At 38.3% G+C, this 23,810-nt stretch overlaps 1 protein-coding gene across 1 annotated transcript in view; it reads right to left on the bottom strand.

Annotated features, from left to right (window-relative positions):
- Positions 1-23,810, bottom strand: part of MED23 (mediator complex subunit 23) — a 60,375-nt gene that overhangs the window by 11,089 nt on the left and 25,476 nt on the right. The window contains exons 13-24 of the mRNA XM_006834725.1: positions 20,880-21,023; positions 18,854-18,999; positions 17,292-17,537; positions 15,301-15,443; positions 13,375-13,549; positions 12,582-12,745; positions 11,182-11,306; positions 10,677-10,882; positions 10,264-10,444; positions 9,050-9,220; positions 8,406-8,622; positions 837-1,073 (exon numbers count right to left, since the gene is read on the bottom strand). Coding sequence (XP_006834788.1) covers positions 837-1,073; positions 8,406-8,622; positions 9,050-9,220; positions 10,264-10,444; positions 10,677-10,882; positions 11,182-11,306; positions 12,582-12,745; positions 13,375-13,549; positions 15,301-15,443; positions 17,292-17,537; positions 18,854-18,999; positions 20,880-21,023 — 2,155 coding nt within the window. The remainder of the gene's footprint in view (positions 1-836; positions 1,074-8,405; positions 8,623-9,049; positions 9,221-10,263; positions 10,445-10,676; positions 10,883-11,181; positions 11,307-12,581; positions 12,746-13,374; positions 13,550-15,300; positions 15,444-17,291; positions 17,538-18,853; positions 19,000-20,879; positions 21,024-23,810) is intronic.

The following is a 23,810-nucleotide window of genomic DNA, read 5'->3' as shown; positions in this document are numbered from 1 at the left end:
TATATATATTCAAATATAAGGAAGCCTTTCATGGCTGAAATGCTTTATGGTAGTCACTTGATCAAGCACAGTTTATAAAATGGTTGGTATCGTTGGAGGCCTTGCATAACTATAACATTATAATACCTTCAGATGCAATCAAGATATCCCTAGGCTTCATCAGACTATTTTTCTTAAAATAGTCAAAGAAAGTTAATAAGAAAATTATTTCATAATGAACAATCCTTACACTTCAGGAAACGTCTGTATTCAGTAAATAGTATGCAGACAAGTGTTCTGGTAACACAAACATGAAGCCATAAATGAAGGAAAAATTACTTGTCAGTGGTTGCTGTTGTTGTTAAGTGCCATCAAGTCAATTCTGACTCAAAACAACCCAGTACAGGGTTTCCAAAGAACAGTTAGTGAATTTGAACCACCCTGTGGTTAGCAGTCCTCTGTTTATGCTACCATGCCACACAGGACTCCACTCATCAGGACAGTGGTATTTTTTACTAAGAGAGTGAAACTTAGTTTTATTTATTTATTTATTTTATTATTATCTACTAACATTTAAGAAAATACTTAAGAATTATTTAAAACAATAATATTCTATGTTCTCCAGGAGCAAATAAATGCATGTGCTACACAACTCCATGAAGTTCATTTTTAAACATAATTTCTATTTAATGCAGTGAATCTCAGCCTACTGGCATGATCCTGATAAGATTTCAAAACGTTTACAGAAGTAAAACTGAAAATTGGAATGCATAAAAATATTATTGCCTTAAAAAGAAAATATATGCTCTCAAATACTGCTATTTCTGGCAAGTGTGGAAAATCACAATAAAGGATATTATCTACTAGTCTGCCAATCAATCTGCAGTAGTAGGAGTCATCTGGGATCCAAGGGTTGTCTTCTCGTGCATTCATAGCACTCTTTAAGTAAGTGTCACTTAGACACCAGCCCTGGGGTCGATTATCCTTGAGAGAGCCAATGATGGCATGGACAAGCTTACGTTTGAGAAATGCACGGTCTCTCAGGTGCATTTCATAATAATGCAGCGTATTGTACAAATAAGTCACTGGACGATCTGCCGAGAAGAAAATAAATCACTATGATGTTTATCTGAATGCTGACAATTCTGAAAATCAAATCCTCTACTTTCATGACTATCGAAGAACAACTCCAAAGATGATAAAGCTGTTTGACATGCTGGGATATTATATACAATAAATATTTTTATCTTATGACAAGGCAAAAGACTTAATAATGTACACAGGTGTAGTTCACATTTCGAAAGGATGTTCATCATATTCCTTGGGCTAACAATTTCACTTCTGAAAATTTACACTACAAAAATGATGTGACATGCAAGGAATGTTGCTACAGCCCTGTTTACACTAGAAAACGGTCTGAAACAACTTAAATGGTCAAAACCAGAAACAATTAAGGGAATTATGGCATGCATGAGGCAACTCTGAATGCACTGACATGAATCTGAGGTCAACTGTTAACACATATTAAAAGTGAAAAACACATAGACTAATGAGGGGGCATCAAAAAGTTTGTAGAAAAATTCCACTATCTTTTCATTCCATTTCTCTACATTATTGGTAAAGCTCCCTTGTATAATGTGAATATCTTATTTGTAAAAACACAAATTAAGAATATCTAAAAGGACACACGAGAAAGGGGGAAATCATACTAAGATACCTGACTGTCTTATGAATATTGGTTTCTCTTGCCTACTATTGTAAAATAGACACTTGAGTGGGATAGAAAGGAATATCAGGAAACATTACAGAAAGCTTGTAAGCCTGCCTTCAGCCTAAAACTGACTAGAATATCTAAAAGGGATTCTAGAACTTGCCCATTGAAATATGCTTCTTGTGGAGCCCTTGTAGTATATAGAACCTTAGGTAGAATCCTGAGCCCTAGAGAGCATTCTGAGGTGGGACATTCCCACTTGAAAGGACAATCAGACCAGCCTAGAGCAGCTAGAGAAACAAGATACTTCTTGAAACAAAGACCAGGAGGAAAATTCCAAAACAAAAACGGCAGTTTGATTGGCTACTACAAGAACAAGCAAGTTGTTCGCCAGGGAGCCATCAAGGCAAGTAGTCAAGTAAGTCCCTTTACCCCACCTCCAAGACACGAACAGGCATGTAAGCTTGCTGGTGACCATGATGGTCTACTGGTGAGTGGAAGAGGGGGAAAGGCAGCAATGAAGATATAGGCTGAATTCGACCACATTCAATAGACTCCAGTCAACCTGGAGATGAGAGAGAGGAGGAAGGGCTGGTTGTGGTGAGACCTGGGGACTCCTAAACCCATGGATAAGTACATAGCCATGGAGGGCTAGAACTGAGAGTGAAGTGTCCAGCTGATATGAAGTGAGGGGAGATGCACAAGAATGCCCAAACTTGCAGATAGTACCCATTTGACCTAGTTTCGATGGCTTGTGATCAGAACTCGATTAGAGGAAGGTAAAAAAAAATTTTTTTTTGATAAAGGAAACAAGTTTTAATTGCTACAATTTGATGAACATGACCTATACTCATGGATGTAGTAGCTCAAAATACCAACTTAGAGGGAAGAAGTCTTCACATCAAGTAAGAATCCTATCTCTTCTGTACACAGGGTTGAGAGGGATGGGCCAACTTAGACATTGGCTACCTAAAATGGAGGGGCTATAAACACAGGAAGTGAGTGGCTTACAAGTTTTATAAGAGGGAGTTTAGTTTCCAAGAGTGCAGGAGAAGGTAGAATCTCCACTGAATAGTTTTCATCTTGTATAGATGGGTTTCGTGAAAGGAGATGGTGAGTAATTCAATAGTAATTGTTATCATGACTAATTGCAATGGTCACAACTGTAAAGGTAGAAGTTTTGTAACAAAAAGGGGGAGTAGTTAATCTTACAGTCCAAGAGCAGACAATCCTAGGACCGTCAAGGGAGAAGAGAACGAGCAGAATGTGGAACCCTATTCAGAGAGTGAGCAACACCAGTGATGGAGAAGGAGATGAGGACATGGAGAGACAGAGCATCTGAAGACTCGACTCATGGAAAGAGAAAGGCTGTGTGCTGGTGGCCAGGAGACAGGCTTACAGAATGTGCCCTTTGGTTGTTTATATGATTTTATATTCCTGAGTGTTTTTATGTACATCCCCCACCCTCCCCTCAAAAAACAGAGGGAATAGGAGCAAATACTGTTGAATGATGATACAGAGATTAAAATCATTGCAATGAAACAATGAGTATAAAACCAAAGTTCTCCCATGTAAACTATCACTTAATTTACAATAAAAACTTAAAAACAAATGATACGTAAGAACCTGGCCATACTGGTTGTCTAAAGAGAAAGAAATTGGCTAGGTGAAGGGCAGAAAGGGGACTGAATTACTGCTTTTCAGTGTATCCTTCTGTTGTTGTTGTTGTTAAGTGCCACTGAGTCAGCTCTGACCCCTAGCGACCCTGTATAGGGTTTCCAAGGAGTGGCTGGTGAGCTTGAATCGCCGACCTTGAGGTTCAAATCGACTTTGCAGTCCAGTGCATTAACCAACAGCACCACTCCAGGTCTTTGTACTGGGTATATATATTATCAAGCCCAAGATAGAAATGTGTTTCATAGGAATGCTGACTTGAATTTCATACCTGTTCAACAGTTGCTGTTGTTGTTAGGTGTCACTGAGTCAATACCGACTCATAGCAACCCTATGTACAACAGAACAAAACACTGCCCGGTCCTGGGCCAATCCATCTCGCTGGGGGTCTTCCTCTTTTTCTCTGACCCTCCACCTTACCAAACATGATATCCTTCTCCAGCGACTGGTCTCTCCTGACAATATTACCACAGTATGAGACAAAGTTTGGCCATCCTGGCCTCCAAGGAGCACTCTGGCTGCACTTCTTCTAACACAGGTCTGTTTGTTCTTTTGACAGCCCATGGCACGTCAAAACCCTAATTCATAGCACTCCTGGGTATTTACCAAGCTAGCTGAAAACTATGTCCACATAAAAAACCTATACAAGAATGCTTAAAACAGCTTTATTCATAATTGCCTCAAACTGGAAGCAACTAAAACGTTCTTCTACTATCCAGTAGAGTACTATCCAGTGATAAAAAGGAATCTGCTATTAAGCTATGAAACAACACTGAGGAACCTTACATTAATTAATCCTATGGTAGTGGGGTTTTTAATGTGAAAGAAGGCAGTCTGCACAAGCTACATACAGCATGACGTTTTAGAACAGACAAAACTATAACGACAGTAGGAAAAAAATGTGTCATGTGAAGGATTCCAGGAAAGGGCACGATGGGTGATGAAGAGGTGGAGCATGGAATTTGCAGTGAAACTATTCTGTATGCTGCTGTAATGGTGAACACTTAACACTAAGATTTTGTTACTACCCACAGAACTGTGTAACACAAAGAGTGAACGCTCATGCAAACTACAGCCTCTGGTTAGTAATAATGCATCAGTGTTGGTTCATCAATTGTAATACATGTACCACACTACGACAAGATGTTAATGATAGGTGAAACTGTCTGCAATGAGGAGAAGAGATACAGAATTTCTACTTTCTGCACAATTTTTCTCTAAGTTAAAAGTTCCCTAAAAAATATTGCCTATTAAAAAATATATATGTAAAACAACCAATTCATTCTTAGGAAAAAAACACTGTAGATTAGGACCGAGAATACTAACTGCCCACCAGACAAATACATGATCTTTCTTCCCACAGTGGCTGTCTCAGGATTTTCACACTTTACCATCATTCTCCCAAGTCAGACTTTCAATGTTTTAAACTTTAAAGTTGTCTTTCATTTTTTCCCTTCAACATTCTACCCATAACCAATCAAAGAGGTCTTATCTCTTCTTCCTTGACCATTTGTCCCTTCTTTCTCATTTCTAACACCACCAAGACCTTACTCAGTAACTTTATCTGCAGGTTATAAAATAAAATAAAATGTTTCAGCCTGGTCTTCAAGCTGACCTAGAGTCAAGTTGCATATTCCCTTCTGACCTTATTTCTAGAGCTCCTTGTTACAAATTCTCAATTCATTCCATTATTAACATTGTTCTTCAAATGTGCTTTGTTTTGTCTATTTCCATGATTTTCCCAAAGGCCCAAGTCTTCCTACTATGATCTGTTCTTTTTGCTTAAACAAATCATATGTATCAGATTCAACCTACCCTCCCAAGATGCCTGGCCAAACCCATGTGGTTTACAGTAGCATTACTTTGTTCTGAAGTCATTCTTTTCTCCTATATCCATTTGGGGATAAAGCCAATGATGGTGAAATAGGAGAATTCTACCAACCTCTTCACCCTGAAATTCATCAAACATACAATTAAGATGTATTGATAATTACTGGTGATTGGAATGTGAAGGTTGGAAACAAAGAGGAAGGGTTAGAAGTTGGGAAATATGGTCTTGGTGATAGAAACAATAAATTTTACAAGACCAATGACTTTTCTTTGCAAATACCTTTTTCAAACAACATAAAAGGTGACTAGAGGGGCTGCAAACCTCAAGGTCGGCAGTTCGGAACTATCAGCTGTTCCACAGGAGAAAGATGAGGCTTTCTACTCCCGTAAAGAGCTGCAGCCTCAGAAACCCTATGGCATTATCACTATGAGTCAGAACTGACTCCACAGCATACCACCACCACCATACACATGGAGCTCACCAGATGAAATACACAGGAATCAAACTGACTGCATCTGTAGGAAGAGACTGTGGAGAAGCTCAATATCATCAGTCAAAACAAGGTCAGGGACAGATTGTAGAATAGACCATCTAATGCTCATATGCAAGTTCAGGCTGAAGTTGAAGAAAACTAAAACAACTCCACGGTAGTTAATAAATGACACTGAACATATCCTATCCCACCCGAACACAGAAACATCTCAAGAACAGATTTGATGCATTAGTCAATAATGACTGAAGACCAGAAGAGCTGTAGAAAGACATTAAGAACATCACATACAAAGAAAGCAAACTTCATTAAAGACAGGGCAGAAAGAAAAGACCAAAATGGATGCCAGAAGAGACTCTGAAACTTGCTCTCTAACATAGAGATGCTAAAGCGAATGGAAGATATGAGGAAATCAATGAGCTGAAGAGAAAATTTCAAAGGGCAGCTCGAAAAGACAAAGACAAGGATTATCATGAAATGTGTGCAGACCCGAGTTCTCTTGGGAACCCTGCAGAGGGTTGCTCTGAGGCAGAACGGACTTGATGACACATAACAACCATAATAGACAAAGGATTGCAGAAAGAATCAAAGTAAGGTAAAAGGTATGTACAGAGTTATTGTACCAAAAAGAAATGGTTGACGTTTAGCCATTTTAAGAAGCAGCATATGATTAAGAACTGATGATACTCTAGGAAGAAGTCCAAGCTGAAATGAAGGTATTGGCTCCAGGAATTGATGGAATACAAATTGAAATCTTTCAAAAACTGATACAGCACTAGAGGCACACAGTCATCTACGCCAAGAAATCTGGATGAGAACTACCTGCCAACCTATTGGAAGACATATTTGTAACCAAGAGAGGTGGTTCAATGAATGCAGAAATCATCGAATAGTATCATTAAGATAACATGAAAGTATAATTTTAATGACGAAAATTCAAAAACGGCTGCAACAGTACACCGACAGGGAACTGCCAGACACTCATACCCAATTTAGAAGAGGACATGGAACACGGGATATCACTGCTGACGTCAGATGGATCTTGGCTGAAAGCAGAGAATACCAGAAAGATGTTTACTTGTGCTTTACTGACTATACAAAGGCATTCAACTGTGTGGATCATGATGAGCTTTGGATAAGATTGCAAAGAATGAGTATTCCTGAAAACTTGATTGTGTTCATGAGGAACCTATACATAGACCAAGAGACAGTAGTTCAAACAGAACAAGGGGAATGATTTAAAATCAGGGAATTGTGTGTGGCAGGGCTGTATTCTTTCACTATACTTAATTTAATCTGCATGTTGAGCAAATAATACAAGAGTCAGGATTATATGAAGAAGAGTTTGGCACCAGGAATGGAGGATACTAACTGACAAACCTGATATATGCAGATGATATGGCCTTGTTTGTTGACAGGGTAGAGGACTTAAAATACTGATGAAGATCAAAGACCACAGCCTTCACTATGTGTTGAACCTCAATATATAAAAAAAAATGACAATCCTTACAACTGGACCAATAAATAATATCATGATAGATGGAGAAAAGATTGAAGTTGTCAAAGACTTCATTTTGCTTGGATCCACTATTAACATTCATGGAAGCAGCAGTCAAGGAATCAAATGATGAATTGCATTAGGCAAATCAGATGCACAAGACCTCTTTAAAGTGTTCAAGGGAAAAGATATTAGTTTGAGGACTAAGGTGTGCCTGACCCAAGCGATGGCATTTTCAATAGTCTACGTATGTGAAAACTGGACAATAAATAAGGAAGATAGTAGAAGAATTGATGAATTTGAGTTGTGTTGGAGAAGAATATGGAAAGTTCCATGGACCACCAGAAAAACAAACAAGTCCGTATTGAAAGAAGTACAGCCAGAATGTTACTTAGTAGCAAGGATGGCTAGACTTCATCTCTTATACTTTGGACATATTAGCAGGAGAGATCAGTGCCTGGAGAAGGATCTTAGCTTAGAGAAGTGGAAGGCAGGCGTAAAAAAAGAAGACCCCCAATGAGATGGATTGGCACAGTGGCAGCAGCAATGGGCTGCAGTATAACAACTGTGAGGATGGCCCAGGACTGGGCAGTGTTTCATTCTGTTGTGCAGAGGGTTGCTCTGAGTTGGAAACAACTCAAGGGCACCTAACAAAAAGTAGCTTAAGGAGTCCTGGTGTGGCGCTATGGGTTAATGCGCTGGTCTGCAAGGTCGGTTTGAACTGCAAGGTCGGTGGCTTAACCTCACCAGCTGCTCCTCAGAAACCCATTAAGGGTCTCTATGAGTAAGAATTGACTCGATGGTACTTAAAAACAACAATAACAACAAATGTGTGGTGCTTATAGGATACACACTGGACTGCTAACTGTGAAGGTCAATGGTTCAAATCCACCAGCCACTCCTTGGAAACCCTATAAAGGGATGCTGAGTTGGAACCAAATCGACCACACTTAGCAGTGCCGTTAAGTGCCATCAAGCTGGCTCAGTAACATCTAGTAATACGTTTATGTTGTGAATTTCATACTTTGCCATGAGTCTGAATCTACTTGGCAACAACCAACAACAAAAACATTTTATATTGCATGGTATCATCTGACAGCACTCACTTTGAAAAACTTTTCTATCTAGAAAAAAATCAAATCTTTAGGACTATCACATCATATAATATGCTTAGCCTACTTTTGTTAATGAAGTTATTAAATAACAATTCCAAAAAGCTCACCATGAAATTTATATAAGCCTCCTAGGTGATCCAGTAGAGTTTCCAGTGATTTAGATACTGGAAGCAACTCTAAAAATCTGTGGATTACTATATCAAATACTGGAAGGAATCGGAGACACACATTTCCAAAATAGATGGGCAGGTAGGGGGACTGGATCTGTACTGGAGGATCAACCTGTTCCGCCAGGCCCTCAAAATACAGCTTCTCTGGATATTTCTGTGGGAGTGAAGAGATGGGACATATTTAAGGCATCTTTTTTCCTCCTCTTAAATAAGAACTGAATAAACTTAAAAATACTGCTTATAAATTTATTTTTTATAAGAACATTTCAAATTATACTTTATTATACTCTAACTCATTTTGTGTTTCCAGTACCCATGTCTAATGAAAGTGGAGCGTCAATTTATTTTTAAAATTAGAGAAATTCTATAACCTTGACGAAGTTTGGTGAGCTAATTTACTTCTACATGGGGACTTAAAAATATTCGTGGAAAAAAAATCCATCATCTTTTCATTCCATTTTTCCATAAATTTTTTGAAGTCTCCTCATATGAAAACAGAACAACCATAAGAAAACATCTCCAGTAGCCCAGAATACCGAAGTGCACATTAAAGGGGATCTGAAGTACTCCCCAGAACATACCTTGTGATAATTCATGTGCTTGGTGTGCCAGTCATTTTGTAGCCAGTGTTCTGGAGAGTTCTCCTTCACAAAGTCACTCACTCGATTTCGAAAATCATTTGGTTTGAGCAATAGCAGCTGAATTATAAAATAACAAACCTGGGCTTCATTTCCTTCGTGACTGCGCATGGCCTTAGAAGAACAGAAAAGTCATATGACAATTCCCAACCTGTGAGAAACCAGGGATTTAGACTGTCCTCTGGCACTTTACAGTCTATATGTTAACAGAGTAAAATCTCACTGTTATTATCATCTCTTCATGTGTCTAGTCTGTCCCACAGTGCAAACATATCCTGCCCTTTCTTGCTATTTTTGTCCCTTACCAGCCCCTCTGCCAGGAATGTGCATCTTTATTGTTCTGAAATGAAATCCATCCTTTAAACTCCATTACCAAGATAGATATGTTCTCACTGATGTCTTCAGTATTTTCCCTAAAGCTCTATCTAATTCTTCTGGTTTTTTTTTTTTTTTTTCGGTTTATGAATTTACCTTTACTTCCACTACTAGATTATAATCACCTGTTAGAATCCTGGTATGGTGCTGTAGGATAAGCACTGGACTGCTAACTGTAAGGTTGGCAGTTCAAACCTACCAGTTGCTCCTCAGAAACCCTATACAGGGTCACTATGAATCAAAACATACTCAATGGCACTCAATAACAACAACGTATTTATGCTGCACAGCTAAGACATTAATCAATGAAGTCACCCCAAATGTCACCATCACAATATTAAAAAATATGCAGCATTTTCTAGTCTATTTCAGTTTCTTAAAACGTTGTCTAAAATAGACACCAAAGCCAGGATAAAAAATATTTTGGGAGTATTGGGAGACTATGAGAAGCATTCAGTTTATGACTATGGTTACCAAAGTGAACAAAAATGGCTATGTTGGGGCTCAAGACAGAAACACAGGGACGTTTCACTACTGCCTGCCAGAGCCTTTGAGAATCAACTCATCAGAGGGTCTAACGGCTCATACTTTCTTAGTTGGTTTTATTTACCTGTGTACCCAACACTTAATCTTAACTGAATAAATGATAAAGAAACAGGGAAATCTCATTTCTTAGGAAAATGACAGCAATGCTTAATTATTCATGATAGCCTTACAAGCAACACAGAATAGTAGGGAGCCTATCTGAAAGAGAGTAACAAAGCTAAGAAACTTGTTCTTACCAGGCAGAGAATCAATCTATCCAATGTAACAATGTTGTACTTCCATACCATGTCATTAAGAATCTCAATGCATTTGTTGAGTTGCTGACCCCCAGCAGATGTAGAGAACTCATACACCAGGAAATCTGCAAATGTTCTCACATGGGCTACCAAGGCTCTGGCTCCAATTCTCTCTAATACTCTGGACAGCAGAAAGTAAAAAAAGTAAATCCTATTGCTGTATAGATGTAACAGAGTACTGGTGTGGTGCTGTAGGATAAGCACTTGACTGCAAGGTTGGTTTGAAAGGTCACTGGTTCGAACTCATCACAGGGTCGCCATGAGTGGGAATTGACCTGACTTGATGGCACTTAACAACAACATGAATATAACAATTCAACAAAAGGAATACAGATCTAGGTTTTTTTACTTACCTATAGCCAATCTGATCAATATGATCCGTTTCTAAGAGCATTTTCCAGAGAAGACAAAGGAAGAGAGGAGGCGAGACTTTTACAGAGAAGTGGGTAATGATGTCATTTTCAGTACTCATGGACTTCCATTTCCTATACTCTTCCTCGACATTCTTTTTCAGATTAAAACGGCTTTCCTGAGGTACATTATTCTGTTTGAAGAATGTCTAAAAGGAAAACCAGAAATTTCAATGGTTGAATAAAAGAGAGCACTGGATATGGAGTTAAGAAACCAGTTCTATGGGTTGGAACTGACTTGACGGCACTTAACAACAACAACAACACAAAGTAGGGCAAGGAATAACTGGAGATTTTAGAAGTAACCATGGATTTTTAAAAAAAGAAGAAAGACATCAAGGCTAGTTTTGTTTCAGATGTCACAAAAACAAATTCTCTAGAATAACTGCCATCGGGAATGACAGAAAGATTCTGTATGTAATCAATATGTAATTTAAGATCATATTACCTGTAATGGGCCTGGAAAACAGCTAAGGGTGTGTGAAGCCCAATTATGAGGAGTGAAACTCATGATGGTCTGAAGTATGTCTTTACACCAAGTTCCCTGAATTGAATCGGAGCCTGTAAAAAAATCTGTAAAAACAGAAACAGATGTATTCGAGACACAAAAGATCAATTCATAGATGATCTAATAGTGAAAATCACAACCATGTCTACTCAAGGGAATCTGATAGCACTGAGCTCTCGGCTTAACAGTTGTGTTTAGTTTGGGACCTAAATTTTCTGAGCTTGTGAGTAGTTTGGATCATTACATTAATTATTATGAACACAATTAGTGAAAGGAAGATAAAGAACATTTGGAATCTTTCACTTTAAATTTTTTTTTTTTTTTTTATGCTAGAGTACCAATGATATGGAATTCTGGTGCAGCACTGTAAGACAAGCATGTGGACCCCATTTTGAACTGTACAGTCAGCTGTTCAAATCCACCAGCCACTCCTCAGAAACCCTATACAGGGTCGTTGTTAGGTGCCATCAAGTCGGAACCGACTCAATAACTCAATAGCACTCAACAACAACAGCAATCCAGTGATCCAAGAGTGATATAGCTCCACCACTTCTGCTCACTTAACTTTCTTCTGAAAATGGTTTACCAGGACTTTATTAAGCTGAGGAAACAGAAATCTGAAAGTCAATGTCTATTCTGGAGTTTGAAAGTACCACAGTAATCACAGAATTGTAGACTACAAGCATACTTATTTATCTAAGTAAATTTTATTTAGGTGGAACAAGATCATTTACACAAATGTATTTGAGATTGCCAAATTCAAGGATTTCTTTAAAAAAAAAGTCAATATGTGGTCTGAGGACATGGGGGGCCGGGGTTCATGGGATCCTGTTAAGGGACTATTTAAATAATAATACTAAGATGCCATTGGCATTTTTACTGTGTTGTTATGTGCAGTGAAGCTGCAAAAGGGGGTGTCCCTTAGCATAACTGTTGTCCCTCAGCACAAATCAACCAGTAGCAATCATATTAAACAGTTACTGTAGTCTTCTTTATGATGTCTCACTCTCTGGGTGGGGGTAGGAGGGAGGGCTGCACAAGAAGGAAGTAAGGGATGAGGTGGGAGAAAATGCGGAAGTGCCAGGTTCACTTAAGAATGTCTTTGATGAAACAGTAAAATTTATTATTAAGCACCTTTATAATGAGGGTTCAAGAGTGGCAACAATTGTGAGGTTGACCCAGGATCGGGCAGTGTTTCCTTCTGCTGTGTATAAGGTCACTATGAGTCGGTACCGACTCGATGGTACCTAACAACAACAACATCAGTCTAGAAATTGATAGTATCATAGCAAATGTTTATTCACCTTTATTTATTGTTGTTTGGCCACATACTCACGCACCTGTTACATGAGTTGCTCTAGCTAAGGTCAATATCAAGGCTCGGTTCAGTTCTTCAGATTCGGCCGACAGCACCGTTTTGGGATCGCTAAGAAATCGTGTAAACTGTGGCTGGACCTCTGAACTGCCCAGTGCTGTTATAAGCCGGAGTGCAGTGCTCTCAACACTGAAAGGTGGATGAACAAAGGAAACATGGAAGAGTTAAGCTGCATGTGAAATTTCATTAGTATAGAATTAAATCTTACTCTAGGTTGGTGATAATTAAAAATGCAAACTATAAATTCCACCTTCTTTGATTAAAAAAAAAATCTGTGTGAGAATGGAATTTGGTAATTTACTTTAAAATTCTGAAATTTCCTTAAATTTGAAAAGGATATTTTGTAGGAATCAAAATTCCACCTTGGTATAAAACATTTCAAAAGTAACAGTTTTCTATCTGAAATATATTTCACTTAAAAAAAATAAAATAAAATGAGAGGATGCTTATAGTCATAATCTGAAGCATACTGAAATCTAGCAGGATTTAAAGAGCAAAATTAGAGATAATGACAAAGGCCTCCTAAATACGAATTCTTAGTCCAATGATCTTGAGGCAAGGACTCAACTATCTTAATAAGTTTCTACTAAAAATATTGGATTTGGTTTCATCTATAGTAGAAAAAAAGAAATCAGCAACTCCAGAAACAGACGAGTTTGTCTGACAAATGTACAAAGAAAATTATGAGTGAAAGATTAAGTTCCCCAATGGTAAGAGTTTTTAATAAATCTTAAGGAAAGAGTCTCCAATGGGCTTACCAGAGATGAAGCTGGTTTTGGTTTGTTTGTGCAACTGCTGCCAATGTATGGAGATGACTCAGGAGCTGAACTCTGTAATGAGGCTGAATGTGGTGCATCCTGTAGCTAAACATTTCGAGAAGCGTGTGTAAGATTCCCCATGCATGAGACTTGAAAACAGTTGGCAAAAGCTGACCTTGAGGAACAAGACAATTTACAAATTAAAATGATCAAAAGCTATGCATGAAAAGATACGTGAAGATACTGTATGAGATCACTGTTGTAACAGAGTTTAAGAAAAGATTTTCTTGATAAAGGAAACATTCTATGATGGTTATGGGGATGGGGATAAAAGGGAAAATTATTCAATGGATAGAGGGTAGACACATGCTAAAACGGGTGACAGGACAGGCAATATGCGAGGGAGGTTAGCAAAGGAAAGATGAAGGTAACGGGAGACACAGAGAAGAATGCAAGAGTTAAGTGAATAAAGGTAAACAGTGTTTAATGATGGATGGTAGGTGAAGAGGAGTGCAATCATAGTAAAAAAGCAAAGGACATGATTCCTTGAATGTAAAACGAATGATCTGCTCTGTAAAACTGCACTCAATTCACAATAAACGATTTTTTAACAAAAAGATATTAGAAGAAAAGTCACATTAAGTAAAATGCACATAAAGATTAACTGTAAAATATATTTTCTATCATTTGTACTTTTTCAGTAGAAGAAAAAATACTGATCCTAATTATAAGGAACTCTGGTAACATAGTGGTTACGAGTCGAGCTGCTAACCTCAAGGTCAGCAGTTCAAAACTACCACCAGCTGTTCCATGGGAGAAAGATGAGGCGTTCTGCTCCCATAAGGATTTACAGCCTCGAAAACTCTATACAGAGTTGCTATGAGTTGGAACTGACTCCACGGCACACCACCACCTCTACCACCACCAATTATAATACCCAATTTACTTTTGCCTGAAAATTGACAAAATCATATTCAAGTTTATCTGGAAAAATAAAAGACTTAAAAAACAAAAATTGCCCCACTTTTCTTCACTTCTCTGAATTTTTAAAAAAGTATTGTTACAAAGTAAATGTTCCCAAGTCTTTGAAACATGAGAAACTCTTTTTTAATATAAAAGTTGTTTCACACCTGCCCTTGTTTGCTCCTTCCTTCCAAGAAAATTTTATTCACCTCTCAAATTATCTGAGAGAAAGAGCAACTGTGGCTAAAATCGAAGTTATACTGTTTTGGTGAAAAGTTAGCAGGAGTTACCATGGATGAAAACACCTGTACATTAGAAAGTTTCCACTGTTTAAAACTGCATATTACCCAACAGCCATGGGTGTGTGTCTTCTGCAATGTAAAATACTCCTTCCCTACTGCCCACCAATGTTTGGTAAGGTGGAGGGTCAGAGGAAAAGAGGAAGACCCCCAACAAGATGGATTGGCCAAGTGACAGCACAGATGGACTCAAGAGTGGCAACAGTAGTGAGGTTGGCCCAGGATCGGGCAGTGTTTCATTCTGCTGTGCATAAGGTCGTTATGGGTCGGTACCTACTCGATGGTACCTACCAACAACAGTGCCCACCAATGAGAACACTGCAGCCCTGGGTGAGTCAGCAGCAGACACACAGCAGGGGAGGCAAATGAGACTGTATATTCTTAGATGAGGGCAGGGACCATCTTTTTCCTGATAACCATAAAACAGAACCTTGCAACCTTTTCTTACCACTTCACTTAAAACACTCATACTTCTTATTGCTCTTTTTTTGGTTTATTTTTACTACAGCATGCATCTCCTTCTGACATATTACAGATTTCACCGGCTTAATTTAACACCTGTGCTCCTAATTAGCATGTAGGCTCCAAGAAGGCAGTGACTACAAGGGTAGCTGTAGGATTACTAAATGAGTTCATGGTATAAACAACAGAAAATTTGTCTTACTGATAAATCCTTTGATGCCCAAAGATTCTATTTCCATATAAACCAATAAACGACTATAAGTTTCTACTAGAGCTGGAGCCAAGGCCACACTGGACTTTGCATGAGCAAGTTTTATCACCCTGGTTGCAATGCTGTGAATAAGGCTGAAGAAAAACAAAAGGGGAGAAAACAAAAATCCATATTTTTGGCATAAATACAAGAGTTACTCTATCACTCACTTATTCAGTAGACTATAAACTTAAACAGGTAAAATGAAGCTGGTGTACTTAATGTATTTAAGTTGTGCAGGAAAATTGCTAGTAATGCACTACACAAGCTGAGACTAATGCTGGTTGTGATGGCAGAGAAGATCCTTGAACAACTCTGAATCACACAGGTCTATGTAACTCATGGATTGGAAAAAAAAAAAAAACAGTGATGCTAATCATCTCTGTCAAGTTAATCTGTCAAGTAAACTGCATATTGCTGTTAAAAGTGATAAAGTGATTTCTCACAGTTCTTGGTGTATTTTGCATTGTTTTAAGTGCAATATCACATCTGACTAACAGTGGTTGGGATCCACACCAAGTGTCACTAATGATGCTGAAAGTGTTCTGGAGAAGCAGAGAAAAATCATGACATTACAAGAAAAAGTTAAATTGCTAGATCTGCACAACAGACCGAGGTGTGTAGCTGCAGTTGCCCATCATTTCATGATAAATGAATTCACTGTAAATACCATTGTTAAAAAAAGAAAGGTTTTGGGGTTCAAGAGCCATTCGTAAATTTTTGACCACCTGGGAGATTTATCAGTGCCCCTAATCTCTGTGTTGTTCAAGGATCAACTGCACTTTAAATGTGCACCAGGGTCTGTCTGGTGAGAGTATACTTCACAGACATGTTTGAGTGATTTTAGTCTTTTTTCTTTGTCATATATGTAACTGATATCACTGAGATATTAAATTACTCAAGTCCAAGAATAACTTAAATCACTGCAAAGACTCAAATGTTAGATACCAACAGGGCTTTCCTCAGACCTATCACATATGTAAATAGAGCACATGTACACTTCTATCAGGGTTTACTATTTGAAAAAGAGTATGGCTCTTCTAGAACTCACTCTCCACCAGAGGCTACAGATGCTTTTTCTTTGCCCTATGCAGTATTTTTGTAAAATCTGAGGCAGTATTTAATAGCGGAAAGACTAGAAAACAAAATTCTGGATTTCCAAAGTTCTTGAAAAAAGTTAGATCTGGCTCTCCTAGTGTGCATTCCTGCATTACGGAAATGAGCTAGAGTGTCAGCATCTGAAGACGAGCTCTGCACATAGAGCTTCTCCATATACACAGGCTCCCCAGTGCTTACCCCAGGACCCTCCACCAGCACCAGGCTGTGTGCACTTACATCACCAGCCTGGCCTCTACAGGCACTTGAGGTTCTATAATCGCATTCAACCGAGAGCCTCTTCTGTCTTTTAGGAACCATACTGCTAAAATGTGACAGTGCCTCCATGTGTAAGGAATACAGTAACACAATAAAATCCCATTTATGTAAAACAAAGAAAAAAAGCATATGTTTATATGTATTTATATGGACTCCTGGTATGTAAGAATAAGCTTTGGACTACTAACTGCAAGGTCATTCAAACCCACCAGCTGTTCCTGGGAAATCCTGCATATGGTTGCTATGAGTTGGAGCCAATTCTGTGCCACTTAACAACAACAACAACAACAAATACTTACACAAAGGAAAAGGCATTCAGGACATACACAAAATGTTTTAAAATCTGTATCTCTCATAGAGGGATTGTGGCAATCATCAATTTCTTTGAGTTTATTTGTATATTCTAGAATATCTTCAATAAACAATACTTATTTTATAACAAAATAAATCTAATAATTTTTTGTAAATGCAGCTAGTCATAAAATATACACAAAAAATCATGAAATCAAGGTCTCTATTTTACGAGTAGCATTTCTTTGACATGGGATCAAATAAACAAAAGGACATACCTCATTTTGGCGTGAACTGTCAGGGAATCCAGGAGGTTCATTGGTAAGGGAGTAATAGATCCAGAAGCTAAACAGCTTGTTCCAGGGAGAGATATCCTCATAATTCCATTTCCATAAATTGTTTCTACCAGAGCTCCCATGGGTAATGTAAAACATTCTGAGTTTGTGGAGTATGCATTACACAGCAGAGCAATCTTATAGTCATTCATCTGTAAACTTTTATTTCTTAGACTCTGCTGTAGGAACCTAAAAATTTCAGTTCCATTGAACAGGAAAATACATATTATTTCTATAACATTAACTTGCAGTATTTTAAAAAAACAAGTATAAACTTATGTAAATACTACTTTTGTTCCTACTGGCATTATAGTTTCTACACAAAAATATAGAGTGAAAATGCACATATCAGTTTGTATAGCATTTCAGGAAAAGTTGTTGTTGTTGTTGTTGAGTGCCATCGAGTCGGGTCCGACCCATAGCGACCCTGTACAGGGTTTCCGAGGGTGTAAATCTTTACGGGAGTAGAAAGCCTCATCTTTCTCCCGCGTCAGGAAAGTTAAGTAACTACATATTAACAATAATATTTGTTAAGTTAGTACTACATATGCAGCACCGTATTATGCTACAAATCAAGAATAAAATACTTCACAAATTCACAAGCTAGGTTTCTTTCTTATTAATACCTATCACAATATACTTTGATTATAAGCTTTACAATGAAAGGCAAGCTTACGCAGGTGTGTCTCATAAAACAAAAGCCAACTATAACACGAAGTTATCATTTCCACTGGGTTTACCGATTCCACAGCATATCACAACAACAACACCTGTATATTCTAGAAATCCTACAATAAACAATACTCATTTTTGTAACACAATACTTGTAATTATTTTAAAAGTACACCTAGGCATAAAATGTGTCCTCTAGGCTCCAGTGACTAGATTTGATAGTCCTACTGAGAAACCTACTGAGGCTTTTTGCTCCTGTAAAGATTTACAGCCTCGGAAACCCTGTACCAGGGTCGCTATGAGTCGAACTGACTCCAAGGCACACAGCCACCACCACAACCACTGTTAGGTGGAAAGTTCAGTTCCGGCCTTTCCTACTGAGACAGTTTGAGCTGAAAAGGGCACATCTTTCAGCAGTCACAATTTAGGAAGAGATGAAAAGGAATATGCCAGTCAGATCAGCTCAAACAATCCTTGCGGCCCATGGACTGAAAGATAACCTCAGTACAATCATGCTCAAATCCCAACACCTGAGAAGTTGTGAACCATTTTTACATACACTTAGAAATTTGTAACTTTAAAGTATAACAAAAGATCTGTCTTGAAAATTAAAAAATAAATACACACATAGGATTACTCTTCTAGATGTTTTCTAATGTAGGTTTTAGTTGGTTAGTTTTCTCTTGCTACAGCATATACATTAACTATTCATCCTCATCTCAAATGGGCATGGGGGTATTCCCAAACTTCACACTAACATGTGATCAATATTAGACTACAATTCCACTACCTAATGAACAAAGAAATTAACTGTCAAGTTACAAGTAACTTACTCGTGGTGAAGCTTTAGGGAATGAGGTATGGGAATCTGTAGCTTAGAGTTGTCATTTTGGGCTTTTCTATTGAGATGAATCCAAATACAAGTCATTGCAAAGGCATGAGTTGATTGGGGTTTGTTAATATCAGGAACTGGGATACACTGAAAAACAATAATTTGTATATTAAAAAAACAAAAACAAATTAATCCACTTCTGATACATATCTTTAAAAAATATTCTATATTTATTTAGTTCCAATGGTTCTTTGATTGTTTAACAATACACACCAGAAGGTCCAACAACTACAAAATATTTATATGATTATAAGATCATGACTATACTTGCAAAGAGAATTAAAAATAGACACAGGTACTTATTAAGCTTTTCTGCTATCAAAGCATTCGCTAACAAAAATAGCTTTCAAGTAGTAAATTTATCCAAAATAGATACTGAAAAAGGCATCACACCTTTTATAAACTATAGTAAAGCAAGACAGATATTAAAATACTCAGCATACTGATGCCGTGACTTTATTTTGCAGAGAAATACTAAGTTAGCTATGTTCCATTGGCACCCACTGACCTTGAGCTGAAAGAGAGAATAGGAGGGCTGACTGGTCTAAGATTAGAAAAATGTGTTAACTTTTGGACCCATGGGCATTAATCTAGTCCCTGAGGGCTATGGCTGAGAGTGAAGCGGCCAGCTGGTCTAAAGTGCATGGAGGTTTGTGTGAACTCTCAAACTTGCAGCCAGTACCCATTTGACCTAGCTTGGATGTCTAGTTAACCACAACTCAAACCAAGGATGCTAAAGATGTTTGAAACTGTGAACAAGTTGCTGCAATTTGATGAACTAGACTTTTGCCTATGAATGCAGTGATTCAGAATGGAAGGATTCTTCATTATCAAGGAACAACCTTGTTTCCTCAATGTACTGGGTTAATAGGGTTGAGGAATTCACACACTACTATCAAAACAAGAACATGATAAAGGCATGAAGTGGCTGTCTTACAAGCTTTCAAGAAGTGCTTAGTTTCAGAATGAGGGAAGTAAGGTAGACTCCCCACTGAATTGTTATTGTTAAGTGCCATCAAGTTGGTTCTGACTCACAGTGACCCTGTATAGGGTTTCCAACGAGTGGTTAGTCCTCAGAGGGGAGTGAGACCCCCCACTGAACAGTTTCCCTCTTTTCCAGATGCATCTGATGAAAAGGGATGGGGGGTGATGGTGACAGGATTGTATGACTCATCTGTGAACAACTGTTAGCAAGATTAATTGTGATTGTCACAACTGTAATTGTAGAAGATGAGTAACTAAAAGGCGGAGTACTTAATCTTTCATTTCAGGAAGAGATGATCCAATGACCATCATGCAATTCCTACCTAAAAAAGTGGAAACAGCAGAAATGGTGGTGAAGGCGGTGGCATGGAGAGACAGAGCACTTGCAGGCTCTAGGCTGGCTGGCAGACTGTGTCCTTTGGACATTTAAATGAATATACATTTTTTAGTTTGTTAAGTGTAACATCAAATATATTTGTCTTGCTCATTTGTGAAATGCAAGATATAAATGGTGAACCACAGGGAGTTAGTAGGATAAATGCTATTGCATGGAGAGGATTGCCATCACATTTTTACTCACACATCTTGTCTAATGAGACACTGGGGAAATATGCTGAAGCAGACTGGCAAGAATATATAAACAGACACTGTTATCCGGGCATTCAGTGGCACGTATCGATTAAAACAGCTTTAGTGATTTTCAAAACTACAGATCTACTTTGAATGTAGAGAAAGAGCTTCTGTATAAATGCTCAATTGTGATTTAGGGTAAACTTTAAAAACAACTTACTTCAATTTCATTTTACCTAAAATGAAAGAAATGTCAAAAGAAATAGCATGTTTATTCCATGATGCTTAGTCACAGAACTGAGGTTTCCAGCCTCTAGATCCAATGCTCTTTTCACAAAATCACATTAATACCCTTACACATATATTGGGTATAAGCCAATCAACACCTTCTTCAACTATTCAATAAAACTTACTTCTTTCTCTGGATACAAAAGGTCAAAGAGCTTCATAACAGGAAGAAAATCAGCTAGCGCGTTTTTCTGAATACTTCCGGAAATGAATTGTAGAAGAACCCACATCAGGTGATCTCTGCCTTTAATAAGTCCTCGCCCTGCTAACTGTAAAAGATATTTAAATCTATATTTGGACAGTCAAAAGACACGACTGTAAGAATTTAAAAAAAAAAAAGAGAGAGAGAGAGAAAAACCTTTGTTTCTACTCTAAAAAAGTCACATCTAATTTTGGCATTTACTTATTACATAGTTTCAATGCAGCAGAAGAGCCTTTCGTTAGTTTTTCTATCATTTGTACATATGTATTTCCTCCGGGTCCCCCGAAACAACCATAAACTAAAAGTTCATGCCATTTAGACTATGGATTTTGATGAGAGGAGACAGCCTCATCATTCTCCCAGCTGGTGGGTTTGAACCACCAACCTGGCAATTAGTAAACTAACACCTTACAAAAAAAAATATATATATATATAAATTCAATGTTTAAAAATAATAAAATCGATCATGTGTGTGTGAGGGAATTGAGTTTAACACAGGATAATTTCTACTAACATTATCTCATCAAAACACAAAATATTCTACTGTATCAAAAGAATTTAAAAACTATTTTTTTAATGAAAAAAAATTTTTTTTTTAATTTTAAAGTACTGCTTATTGTTGTTGTTAGGTGCCATCGAGTCGGTACTGACCCATAACAACCTTATGCACAGAAGAACGAAACGCTGCCCGATCCTGGACCAACCTCACTACTGTTGCCACGCTTGAGTCCATCTGTGCTGCCACTTGGCTAATCCATCTCGCTGGGGGTCTTCCTCTTTTTCTCTGACCTTACCAAACACGATATCTTTCTCCAGTGACTGGTCCCTGCTGACAACATGTCCGAAGTATGAGAGACGAAGTGCAGCCATCTTGGCCTCCAAGGAGCATTCTGGCTGCACTTCTTTCAAAACAGGATCTATTGGTTCTTTTGGCAGGCCATGGCACTTTCAATATTCTACTCCAACACCATAACTCAAAGGCATCAATTCTTCTACGGTCTTCCTTATTCACTGTCCAGCTTATCATAGTTTCTACTTATATTCCCGTTTTTGGACTTACTGATCCATTCATTGCCAAAGCAGAAAAGCATGAGTAATCTTAGACTTGTCACTTTCTCTATTCGATTATGTGTCAAGTTACCAAGGCCTATTAACATCTTTGGCATGCTTGGGACCTGGCTTCTCTTACTGGTGCTGATTTAGGTCTTTAGCATCTTTGACCTGGGCCATTGCAGTATCTCCTTACTAATATTCTTACCTCTGGTTTTGCCTCCATCTGTCTCCATATCACCATCTTCCTTTATCTGAGCATTTGCAGTGATTTTCCAACTTGTGTACAGTGTCACTGCTCTAATCACTACCTCCAAAAGAAAACTAAACTCTTTGGAGCAAATATCTGACATCAGAAAGTTCTGCATGTCTGGCCTTAAATGCCTATTTTCTCTCGGTTCACCAAGACTTTTCCCTCGATATTTTTCATCCCAGTTCTCACAGATCTCTTATCATTTTACAAATGATCTTGCTGCTAAAGAAACACATTACCATCACTATCTTTTCTTCTCGGCAAATTTCTATTTATTCTTGAAGTATTAGCTTAAAGATTTTTTGGATGAAATAATCCCCAATTTCTTTGTTGCTGCTATTCTTAGCTGACATCAAACTGATTCTGACTCATGGTACTCCCATCCATGCAGAGCAAAACTACGTCACCAGGTTTTTGAGAGCATCACCAGACCTGTCTACTGAGGTGTCCCTGGGTGGGTTCAAACTGCCAGTCTTTTGTCTAGTTGCCTAGTACTTAATAACTTGTGTCATCCAGGGATTCCCCTGATTTCTTTAGCAGAAACAATTCCCCTTCGTTCCTATTAGACGAAAACATACTTTCATTATGGCAAGTGTTATATTTCAATTGACTTGTTTATGTACCAGGGCTTCCAACCAATTCAACCCAGTTCAGTCATCGCTGACAAAGCAACACTAGACTAGATGCAATTTTTCATTTTTTTTCTGTGTGAAAACTTTTTGTTGATGTTTTATATAGTTGGACCCAAATTTCTAAAATGTGGGTAAACTGGACATTAATCTGAATTGGAAAATTTACGGCTCAAAACCCTGCTAGAAACTTAATCTCTCTGAAAACAAAGGCAGCATGAGAATTGCATAGCAACCAAATTTCTTGACCAACTGGGTGAAAAACAATGGTGCCTCGCTCAAAGATGGCAGCCAACCTCACCGCTTTGAATGTGTGTCGCTTTCTACAGTTATGACAAGAATCCAATGTTACGCAACAGCCCACTGAAAGGGCTCACTACACCTCTTCCAAGTCTCCCATTCCAGGGATTCAACTTGTAATTTTTTCCATTTCAGTTAGTGTTCTGTTGTTGTTGTTGTCAGGTGCCATCGAGTCAGAACTGACTCATAGTGACCCCATGCACAGCAAAACGAAACAATGTCCGATCCTGGGCCAACCTCCCTACCGCTGCCACACTTGAGTCCATCAATGTTGCCCCCTGGCCGATCCATCTCGTTGGAGGTCTTCCTCTTTTTCTCTGACCCTCCACCCTACCCAGCATGACATCCTTCTCCAACAACTGATTCCTAGTGACCCCATGCACAGCAAAACGAAACAATGTCCGATCCTGGGCCAACCTCACTACCGCTGCCACACTTGAGTCCATCAATGTTGCCCCCTGGCCGATCCATCTCATTGGGGGTCTTCCTCTTTTTCTCCAACCCTCCATCTTACCAAGCATGATATCCTTCTCCAGCGACTGTTCCTTCCTGACAATATGTCCAAAGTATGAGAGACGAAGCTTAGCCATCCTGGCCTCCAAGGAGCACTCTGGCTGCACTT

This window comes from Chrysochloris asiatica, unplaced genomic scaffold (assembly GCF_000296735.1).
Source record: "Chrysochloris asiatica unplaced genomic scaffold, ChrAsi1.0 scaffold00013, whole genome shotgun sequence".
In the NCBI taxonomy this organism is placed as follows: Eukaryota; Metazoa; Chordata; class Mammalia; order Afrosoricida; family Chrysochloridae; genus Chrysochloris; species Chrysochloris asiatica.
The sequence above is the reverse complement of the archived record's forward strand: the minus strand, read 5'-3'. Positions and strand labels throughout refer to the sequence as shown.